Source organism: Bidens hawaiensis, unplaced genomic scaffold, assembly GCF_021521415.1.
Source record: "Bidens hawaiensis isolate Kalapana, Puna unplaced genomic scaffold, B.hawaiensis_p1.1 tig00010669_1, whole genome shotgun sequence".
NCBI classification, from domain to species: domain Eukaryota; kingdom Viridiplantae; phylum Streptophyta; class Magnoliopsida; order Asterales; family Asteraceae; genus Bidens; species Bidens hawaiensis.
In genome coordinates, this window is record NW_027491817.1 from 572,543 (window position 1) to 584,440 (window position 11,898).

The following is an 11,898-nucleotide window of genomic DNA, read 5'->3' on the forward strand; positions in this document are numbered from 1 at the left end:
TCCCCGCCTATTACATTGAGGTTCAGCTTAAATAACCCGGAAAGAGAAATTTATGATAGGATTTCAGATGTTCCACTGTTACGTCATCGTACTTTTGATTGGGGATTGTTGGGCACGTTGGGTCAGGTTAAGAGGGTTAGGACTTGTTTGGGGTCACGTTGGGCCACGATATTGAGGTATGAGAGAAAACCGTATGTCGAGTTGGTTCACGAGTTTTATGCTACGTTCAGACACAAGATTAGTGACTTCAATGAGCAGCATCTGATGACCATCGTTTGAGTCAATCAAAAACCTAATTAAACTAAATAGTTAGAGCAAGTAGGGTATCGTATCACAAGGAGTATGTGGTCAATGCATTTCTTGTACAGATTTAATATTATGAAGTAACTAGTGTTTAGTGCTGATCACACAAGCATAATCTCTTCATTAATTTGATTGGTCCACTTAGCCTCGAGATATTTCCTTTGTTGTTCTAATTCCTTGTTATGCTCAACCATAATATTTATCAAATTGTCAAGTTTGGATTCCACCGTGTCTTGGGAACTTGAGGAATAGGGCATCTCCGGTTCGCAGTTGGCATAATACGGCTCTTGATCATATTAGTCATCCATGTCTGATTGATAATCTTCATCATAATTTGGTGATGTGTGTTGTTCAGAGTGTGAATAATATGACAAAATCTCTTTATCTTCATAGCATGTCGTCATATATCTTCGCCCATGGCAACACTCTTGCCGATTTTGTGCAACTACTGGACAATCCCGATAATGATACGTGCCTTCACAATAACAAAAATCACCATAATTGCTCATAGTGACAGTTGTGTGCTCGGGTTTCGGGATGGGTTTTGGTTTTGACCCATCAACGGTGACTGTTTGCCTGAGTGGCGGGTGTGTAAAAACCTGTTACCTGCACAAAAAACACACCCTGCGTAAAATGGAAAAATAAAATAAAAACCAAAAATAAAATAAAAAATTAGTAAACTAAACTAAAATAAACAAAGAAATCAAATAACACGAAAAACACCAAGCGCACTAACTCCCCGGCAACGGCGCCATTTTGATGACCATCGTTTTAGTCAATCAAAAACCTAATTAAACTACCTAGATAGGATAAGTAAGGTATCGTATCCATCAGGAGTATGTGGTCAATGTAATTTGTGCACAAATTTACTATTATGAAGTAACTGGTTTTTAGTGCGGATCACACAAGCAATTAAAGTGAATTTAGAGAACTAAGTAACACGCAAGTAAACGAGTTGAAGCAATTAGCAAACAAATCACACCCGAGAATTCAAGTAAGCAACCTACAGTTATCTCATGCAACCTAACAGATTAATTATTAATGATTAACTAAAGACTGATCAATCAGACAAAATCTTAGACATCAACAATCACTTTACACACGTCACTGGTTATCAAACAGTCCTTGCTAGTGTGACTCAGTTAAGAGCAATTGTATGTTTTATCGTATTCAATCTAACCAAACAGTTATATGATTAATTATCTAGCAACTGGAAACAGATCGTTAAGACCAACGTAAACCTAAACCGACCGAACACACAGAAATACCAAACATCAATAATCATAATCAATCATCAATAATTATACACAAGTGTTCTTAATCACATGAGAAAAACTGTAAAGATTACAAACTATACATCCCGGGTGCGATTATAGGAGATTAGCCGAGCCTTGACATCATCAAATCTTCGATACGGAGGATATGGATCATGCGGAAGTTCTTGACATAAGCTATGAAGGTCAAAATCGTCTCTATGGACTACTGGAATCACCTTTTCTTCGTCAAAACCGAGTTAGGGTTCTTCAGAATGAAAAATAACATATTAACCTAATTTTCCCGTCTTTTATGTCCATCGCGATACGCGATGGCCATATGACCTTCCCTTCATGTATCGCGACCTAAGAAAATCTCATTTTCATATTCCTCTCGTCGAGAAACCCAAAATTCATAATTATGGATACCGTAACTCATTTTCTAGCTCAGAATATGCTCGTTTTACTTCAAGGTCACATTTTGTCAACCCATCTTGTTCAGTTTTAGCATCGGCTTATGATTTCTCATTCAAACTCTTCCTGAATCCTTGTAACACTTCCCAAGACATCAAATCATGCTCCGGTCTTCCCGAGATATCATTCCATGCTTGTACAAGTCTCCAATTTAGCATCTTTAAAGATCAATGACCTGAAATACAAAAGCACGTATGAAATACCAAAGTTCTAACAATATATTCAATTAAACTACATAATTACTACATTAATATATATACAAAATACCCGACCATCAGCATGCGATATCGTTTTCTTTGGGCAGGCAGTTATTCAAGATGTCAGTGCCGAGATTTGCGGTAGTTACTGGGTTGTATACTGCCGAGGTGGTGCAGTCGCATGCGTTCATGGAGAGTGTTGGAGGTTATACTTAGGGGACCCAACGGTATTGGATTACAGCCAATGATCTAGCTGGTTTTTGATCTACTATTGCTGAGGGCCCACATTCTAGTAATGCGGTTTTGTCTGCCATTCGAAATCCCGTTCACAGATATATTCATCGAGTTATTGCTTCCACTTTCATTGGCCGTTAGTCGGGTCATGATAAGTGTAGAAATTTGGACTTGTTGTGTTTTTATAGTAATATTGGCCAGCATGACGTTAAAATGGCTACCCTTTTCTTAACAACCATGAGTTGGGGTGGACGTCGTGCTGAGGGTGTGATGACTAGGTTATCTTTGGGGACCATTATCTCCTAGATTGCAGTCACGTTGGGGTGTTTGGGAAATATTCAGATGATTATATGACTGAGGGTCCGGATACAGGATTGGTGAATTTGGTTGATGCCCAGAAGGCGGGTATTTATACGTATGATGATCCTCCATGTTGGGTGGATGCACGTGTAGGGGCAGGAGTAGGCAACAGTTCATAGAGGCATCAGATTGAGAGACCACTTGCTCAGCCCCGTACACAAGACACACGAGCCACACGTCTTCCGCCACAGCCGTGACCACTGAACTTGGAATATGTATTTGAGAGACAGCTAGCGATGCATGCAGAGAGCTAGACATGTTTTTGGGCTTTATTTGATCATTTGCAGGTACCGATGCCAGACTGTCTGAGACCGTCATCTGACGCTGGTGGATCGGGTTATCATGGGTATGACTATGAGGCAGGAGGTTCGGGAACCGGAGAGGCCGGTGATGAGGAGTAGTTGGTGATGGACACAATAGCCGTACCGACCGGTTAATTTTGGGTTTATATTTTATTTTTCTCTTATTTTTGTTTTTATATCATGATGGTATGTACTAAGCTAAATTTATTAACTTAAGGGAAAAATGTGTAAGGGTAATCGGCTGGGCAATATATGCATAACTTTAATAATTGCTGCTGTTTATTTATATTTTGTGTTGTATTTGAACTTTGTGAGTGTAGTTCACTATAAACCCTCACGAGACCTCACTCGTCCACCCGGGCTACCAGGGGGTTTAAAAGGCTTGTTGCATATGCTAAATGCAATCGTGATTCATACGAAAGTGAGTTAGGTTTTTTAATAATTTTACTAGTTTAACAAATTTAATTTATGAAATTTATTTAACTTGGCTTGGTAATTAAAATTAACAGTTTTGCAATTGGTTTAAAAGACATATCCTAACAGTTATGAGAAGCGTGCTTCTACACGTGTGAGAGTTTGAAGATTGTGTTGAGTGAATTGAGGAGCCGGTTGTGTAGAGGAAGCACATGTATATTTGAGTGGCTTAACTTTCTTATCAAGTGATTTCGTTTTCATAATTCATTTTGTTTTATTAGTTTTGTTGTTATAGGTGTAATTGTATAAATTGTTAGGACGATCACATTTATCCTGGTTTTAGAATTTCTAATCAGTCAATTTTAACCCCGTCCTCAATAACATATTTTTTATTGCTAAATTTTAAACATTGAGGACAATGCCAACCTTTAGTGTGGGGATTGGGGTAAAATTAAAAATTTTGCCTTAGAGCACCTTGATTGTGAGCAAAAGCCGGAATTGTAAATAGTTAATTGCTATTATTAATGCCAAGTAGGGGTCTTTGGTCATGGTCAATTTTTAAGCTTCACGAAAGTCTTCCCATTCAAATGTTTTTCAAAAAGAAGAAATAAAATGGGCCGTTTAGATGGGGATAACGAGTCATGGGGACGGGTACACTTGTTTCATATCGGCAGCCTAATTTCTTCAGTACGTGTATGAGAATTGCTTTATAGATAATACACATATATTATATAGTATAAACACATGTCATATGAGTGCCATTATAGATGGTAACCGGTATGTCCATGATATCTAGAACTTGGTTGTCTCATTCATTTCGAGGTCTTAATATCACCACCTGTATGGAGAAATAGGACAGTAGAACTATATATTGGCATTAATAAAAAACCCTACCCTACATTATCCCTTAGGAGCCAATTGTTTCTTTTTCCGTTTTTCTTTATTTTGTTTAACCCACATTACAAGCCGTGTTAGTCTTGGCCTTTTATTTTAACCATGTGGACGAAACATGGTATGTTAAAGTTGTATATAAGTTGTGTGTCGAGCATGTTTAAAAAATGTACGTATGTCTCGAGTCAGTTGTTTGAATATATTGTTGTTAGTATTTAAATGTTTAACACTAAAAGTTGGAAAATCAAAGAAAAATTCAAAAAGAGTCATTGTTGCCTTAGTATCATTTGTAAATAATAGTCAGCGAGTTGTTTGTTTATTTCTTTGAATAAATTGGGTTTCATCCATTATAAAGAACTAAATAAATCCGCTTTCACACCCTAACCTAAGTCACAACAAAACCATAGTTCTATTCTTCATGCAACCGGTGGGTAACGGGTGGAGATATGACTTGCTTCAAAGCTTATTACATTGTGTGCATATTTGGTATAAAGGGCAGAGAGATACTAGCACATTTTTTTCCGGTCCATATATTAAACCAAGATGAGAGATGTTATATTATGAGGGGTATGGACATGTGTGTCTTAGCCGGAAACAAAGTACACTCGTTTGGGCGGTTCCATAGTTTTAGATTGTAGTATTAAATTATTTGGTGGGTTATCAATCTTGACAGTGTCAATTCTTGGGAATTGGGTATGACCTTATAACTTACTAGTATTAATCGTGGTAATTAATGAACCATCGATCGAGGTGTATGCGTTGCATGATAGTTTGCTTGAGGGTAAAAGTCATGTATATTATTATATTATTTGTTTACTTTTAGTTTAAATATTATGTGAACTTTGGTACTTCAAGTGTGTTTATGTGTTTCAAGATACAAGACGTTAAGGATGCTTCTTGGGGTGAATTACGGGCTTGGAACGAAGACGTCAACGGAGCATAATGATCAGCACGCGGTTCTAGGCAGAGTATAAGAAGAAAACAAAAGAAAACAAACGAAGCAACGACAATTTTGTTGTCTTTTGCGAAACTTCCATTCAAGGTCTCGGCTATGTTCTTATGCAACGAGACAAGGTTATTGCTTATGCCTCGCGCCAACTTAAGGTTCACGAGAAAAATTACGCGATGCACGATCTCGAATTTGGCGCGGTCATGTTTGCCTTGATAATTTGGAGACACTACCTTTATGGCGCGGTCAACTTCGACGCACAACACTTCTTTGTCACCGAAGGTAACCTATACGAAGAGATGTCATGTGGCGCCAAACTCCAACTTGAAAACAAACATAACGACATACTCTATTACTTGAACCGTTTTTCGATCGTGACGGTCTTCGCATGTTCATTCTTGATGAAGCTCATACGTCACGATATTTTATTCATCCCGGTGCGGATAAAATGAATGCCGATCTTCATTTCATTTTTTGGTGGCCGAGAATGAAGAAAGATGTTGCGGTATATGTATCTAAATGTCTCACTTGTTTTAAGGTTAAAGTGGAGCATCAAAAGTCATTTGGTTTGCTCGAGTGACCTCCGATACCCGTTTGGAAATAGGAAGACATATCCATGGATATCATTACCAAACTCCCCACTACTCAAAGCCGCAATGATAGAATTTGGGTGATTATTGATCGGTTGACCAAGTCGGATCACTTCATAACTTTCCGATAAAAGTCCTCCGTAATCTAATTAGCCCGACTCTATGTCAAGAACATCATCTGCCACCATTGAAAGCCTTTGACTATTATCTCCGATCGTGATGGTCGGTTTACCTCTCATTTTTAAAGTTCGTTGCAAACCGCCTTGGGTACCCGTATTGATCTAAGAACCACTTATCACCCGCAAACCGATGGTCATTCCGAGCGAACAATTTAAACTTTCAAAGATATTTTCCGCTCGTGCGTAATAGATGTTGGTGGAAATTGGGATCTTCACTTACCACGTGTAGAGTTTTCCTACAATAATAGTTTTCACACTATTATTGACATGACACCTTTTGAAGCTCTCTATGGCCGAAAATGTCGTTCCCCACTTTGTTGGAACGAGATTGGTGAATCGCAAATCACCGGTCCCGAGCTTGTTCTTGAAACTTCCCATCGGATTGCTCTTATTCATCAAAATCTTCTTGCCGCTCATAGCCGTCCAAAAAGCTACGCCGATAGCCGTAAACCTCTCGAGATCAATGTTGGTGATCGAGTTCTCCTTAAAGTACCTCCATGGAAGGGGAAATCTTCTTTGGTAGAAGGAATAAGCCATCTCCTCGTTTCGTTGGCCCGCTTGAGATTATTGAAAGGGTTGGTAGAGTTGCGTATCGTCTCGATCTCCCTGATGAGCTATCCAATATGCATCCGACCTTTCACGTTTCCAATCTCAAGAAGTTCTTAGCCAAGTGGAATCTCCACATACCTCTCAATGAAGAAAAATTGATGATTCTATGCGCGCTATCGAGAAACCCGTTGATGTGTGGGTAAAAGTACATGCTTTAAGTGTTTTATATTGTGTGTTTTACTTGTTTATATGTATCGAACACAAATACTTTGATAGGTTTTATGTTTACATGTGTGCGGAGCTTAACGGAGCTTAAAGAAGCTAATTTGGAGCATTCATGATGGAGTGGAAATGAAATTGTTGATCTATGAGATGATAGAGAATTGAAATACGAAGACGTGGCCGCAAGCGGGGAGGAAAACGGAGTTGAAACGAAGATTTTATGAAGAAAACAGTTTTGGCCTAGCAGGACCGTAAGGCAGATTGACCAGACCGTAGCTTACGGTGGCCATAGCGTAGCTTACGGTCTGGTCTGACGGAAATTTTGATTTTGGTGATTTTTCTTCCATATTTAAGCCCCAAAACCCTAATATCGAAATGATTCAAAAATTATCAGTAGAGGGACTTCTGGGAGGCCATATTCCACCATCATAACACACTGGAATCATCCAATTGATCCATGAAATCATTCCTCCACACAACGATTAAGAGCATGAAAATCAAGATTCAAGGCTAAAGGCTTCATAACCATCTCCGGGTGTAGGGTTGAGTTGCATGATTAGGTTTTGATATTCTAAACTTTAACTTTGGGTTTGGATTTGGTTAATCATTCGGTTGATCAATTCTTTGTATTTGCTTATGTGCTTAAACGTTTTTTATATATTGACTGCTTAATCTTTTGTCAGTTATTGATTTGTGGTCATCAACAATTAGGATTAAGTTCTTTCGTCATTGACCCGTTTATCATTAACCATATTATTGATTTTGTGTTTCAATAAGTAAAATCTATTATCAATTAGATTTTCATTAAGCCGTGTCAATTGTTCGGATTCAGTTCTGACGATCAACATAGCCAATAGTTAAGTCTTTTGATTTACATATTTTATAAGAAACCGTCCAAAGAAGTTTATCAATTCCTTAACTTGTTGCAAAACCCAAACCCTGGAGTTTGGTTATTTTCATATAATTGTTTACAAACTACTATTTAAACCGCTTGACATCGTTTGTCCGCTTAGTTAATTAATTATTAAGTATTGAACATTGATTAGCACTTTCAACTGATTTCCTGTGGATTCGACACCTTTCTTGCCCTAGCTAGTAAAGGTATTTTACAAATGTTTTTGATTGACCTTTCAACATCGATCAAAATGGCGCCATTGCAGGGGACTCAACGCGCAAAGTGCTAGTTTAGCTTAGTTTTTAGTTTTTGTTTTTAATTTTTCTTCGTTGATTTTACGCGGGGTGTTAGTGTTTGTGTCTGTGCAGGTAACTTCACAAGTTGATGCAGACGAGATATTCCCGTGAGAAAGAGCCGCTCCAATTTGATCCCGAAATAGAGAAAACAGCAAGACGAAACCGAGCAGCTAAGAAGCCCACACTAAACCAAATACCCGAATTCATAGCACCAAAAGAAGAGACCATGAGTAACCGAAGCAGAAGAGATCCAAATGCTTACCAAACACATGACCAAGAACAACCAATCCCACAAAACCAGAACGTTAACCGTGACAGAAACCGTAATCTGTTCAACCGAAGAGATGTTAACCATAATCCCAGAAACATGGATGACAACTTGTCAATCAGATCAGCTCCAGTGAACCATCAAAGACAAAATGATTTGAGAGAGGAAAGATCCGAGATTGATCGTGCTCGTGCACGAGTGGAAAATTGGCACATAGGGGACGATTTTGGTTACGATTATTTGGATGAGGAGGAGCGTAGAGATCAACAGAGGGGTCGATATCAGCAACAAGATCCCCGTGATGACCAAGAAATTAGACAAAATCATCCAGAAAATCAGAGAGATCGAGCACCAAGACGGCAACAAAACTATGAACAACCGTACTATGATTTTGATGATGGAGTTCCAAGGGCATTTGTTCCACCACCAGTCAGAGGCGTTGAAAGCCACTTCATTCCACAAGTGGCTACGAATCCTCTACCAATCATCATTCCAGTCAGACGGGGAAGAACTTTTTCGGTAAGGTAGAACAGTTTAACGGGATTACCGACATTTCATGGAAAGGCTACAAAAGAACCATACTTACAATTGAGTGATTTCAACTCGATATGCGCACTCATCTCGAGTCAAGGTTTTACTGCGGAAGAGATGAAGATGGTAGTTTTCCAGTTCAGTTTGAAAGACGCGGCAAAGCAGTGGTTTTTATCATTGCCATCAGCTAGTATTTTTACTTGGGGAGATTTGGCACAACAGTTTTTAGATGAGTATTATACCCCCCAGAGAACCACAGAAGCCCGCAACAACATTCGAAACTTTCAGCAAATCACCGGTGAAACCTTTTATGAATCACTCAAAAGGTTTAAACGATTGTTGAGGACTTGTCCACATCATGGGATTGCCTTATGGGAATTGATAAAGGCATTCCATGGTAGTCTCTCAAATGATGATGTTCGCGACCTCCAAGCCACCACGAATGGATCTTTCCTTGCAAATAATGAAAACGAGGATTGAGGACATTTGGAGAGACACGCGAGTAATTCGATGAGACAAGCACAGTCGAACAGGATGTCAAAAAGATCAGTGGTCAAAGTAGTTGAGAGTCATGGATCAGATGATAGAATGGATAGACTGGAAAAGAAGGTGGATAAATTGTTGGTTGCAGGTGTACAAGGAGCCGGAAAGTCGGGAAAAACGTATCCGGTATGTGAAGGTTGTGGTGAATTAGGACACGAGGTTGCGAGTTGTGGGGTTGTGCAAGATGAGGAAATTGAATAAGAAGAGGTCAACTATGTGTAGGGTGAAAGGATATACAATAATATGAACTCAAATACTTATCATCCGGGCCTCAGGAATCATCCAAACTTCAGCTATGAAAACCCGAACACACAACAAAACCCGAATTTTCAAGGCAGTTCTCAGAAAACATGTTATCAGTTGAACCAGAAACAATATGGTAATGGTTCGGGAAGCAGTCAGAGTGGGTACAATCAAAGAGATTCTGGGTGTTACAATAAGGGTTATCAAAAGAATTATCAGCAGGGGCAAGGGAATTCTTCAGGGAACAAAGAGGAATCACTTAAGGATGTGGTAGAGTTATTGAAACAAATGAAGGCAGATCAGGAGACCCATAATAGATCAGGAGACTCAGAATAAGGAATTGAATCAGAGGTTGGAGCTTCAAGAGAAGGCAAATGCTGTGAGAGATAAACAGGTGAGTCAACTGGCTGAAAAAATGGCGAGCCTAAAGCGAAATCCATCCAAGTTACCAAGTGACACTTTGAAGAATCCTAGCCATCAGAACAATAGTTCTTCAAGTGGGAAGAATACCCACATTAACCAGGTAAGTACCCTTAGGAATGATAAGGTTTATGATAACGGGGTAAATCCATCATCATCCTTCAAAGAAGGACTGGTGGAAGATTTGGGAGAAAATGGGAACAGTGATGATAAAGTGGAGATTATCCAAATAAATAAACCGAAAACGTTAATTAATAAAAATTTAAACAAATCAGTAAAAGAAAAAGAAATACCAACCACCAAGGAGACGGGGCCTACGGGTAAAACTGTCCCGTTTCCTCAAGCATTGGTGAATCTCGCAACATCATCACCAAAGAAGAGGGGGCCCACAACAGGAGGAAATGTGGGAAGTTTTTAAACAAGTGAAAATTAATTTACCCCTCATTAATGCTATTAAATAAGTCCCCGCATATGCAAAGTATTTGAAGGACTTGTGTACTCAAAAACGAACTCACAAGATGCCGAAAAAGGTTGACTTAACAGCTAATGTGAGTTCGGTTTTGACGGGAATCCTTCCACCCAAGTTGCAAGATCCGGGAACGCCAATAATACCCATTCAAGTGGGCAATTTTAAAATGAAAAGGGCATTGTTAGATCTTGGATCAGGGGTGAGTAATCTCCCGGGAAGCTTATATGACCAATATGATTTTGGTCCACTTCGAAAAGCCGATACCACCATGGTGTTAGCTGATCTGACACTTAAGCTTCTTAAGGGAATTGTTACTGATGTGATTGTTATGATCGAGGATTTTTATTACCCGGTCGACTTCCTGGTTCTTGATTATGTTACAGTATACCCAAAATGGCAACCGAACGTGATTCTTGGTAGGCTCTTTTTGGCAACAGCTAATGCTTTAATAAACTATAGAACCGGAGTAGTTGATATGGCTTTTGGGAATAAGAATCTTAGGTTGAATGTTTTTTCAAACGTGTCTAACCCTCTGGTGAGTGATGAATGCTTCGCGGCTGACATCATTGACGGGTTAAATCCTCATGAAAATGAGGAAGATACCACAGAGGAGTGCGTTATTTGTTGCAGGACTGCAGTTGAGCATTCACACCAGTTGGAGAAGGAAGAAAAGGAGGTGGAAATCTATGCTGCAAGCATTGGAAAACCACCATGGTCTCAACAGGTAGAGAAATTACCGGATACTATCGACTCTAAATTGAGACCGTCACTTGAGAGTCCACCGGCAGCCGAGTTGAAGGAACTCCCAAAACACCTCAAATATGTGATTTTGGGAGACAACGATACTTTACCCGCCATCATAGCCTCAAACTTAGAAGAAACAAAGAACATGCTTTGATGGAAGTATTGAAAGAGTATAAAGCAGCAATTGGGTGGACGATTACGGACTTGAAGGGAATTAGTCCGTCTATCGTGATGCATAAGATTATCACGGATCCTGATGTGAAACCCGCACATGATGCACAAAGACGGTTAAATCCGAACATGCGGGAAATTGTGAAAAAAGAAGTCCTGAAGTGGTTGGATGCGGGAATTATTTTCCCTATCTCGGACAGTACTTGGGTAAGTCCAACGCAAACAGTTCCAAAGAAGGCGGGCATTCAGATAACCAGTAATGAAAAAGGTGAAGAAATTGCTACTCGACCGGTGACCGGGTGGCGAATTTGTGTTGACTACCGAAAATTAAACACCGCGACATCTAAGGACCATTTCCCGCTACCATTCATTGACCAAATCATTGAAAAATTATCAGGTCA

General features: G+C 39.4%; 1 protein-coding gene across 1 annotated transcript; it reads left to right on the forward strand.

Annotated features, from left to right (window-relative positions):
• The first annotated feature begins 10,748 nt into the window (after window positions 1–10,748).
• LOC143535868 (uncharacterized) lies at window positions 10,749–11,480 on the forward strand. The gene has a single exon (XM_077030005.1). The coding sequence runs from the start codon at window positions 10,749–10,751 to the stop codon at window positions 11,478–11,480; it is 732 nt and encodes a 243-aa protein (XP_076886120.1).
• Window positions 11,481–11,898: the final 418 nt, after the last annotated feature.

Coding starts and splice junctions, on each gene's coding strand:
- LOC143535868 (XM_077030005.1), top strand. CDS start 10,749: ATGAAAAGGGCATTGTTAGATCTTGGATCAGGGGTGAGTAATCTCCCG.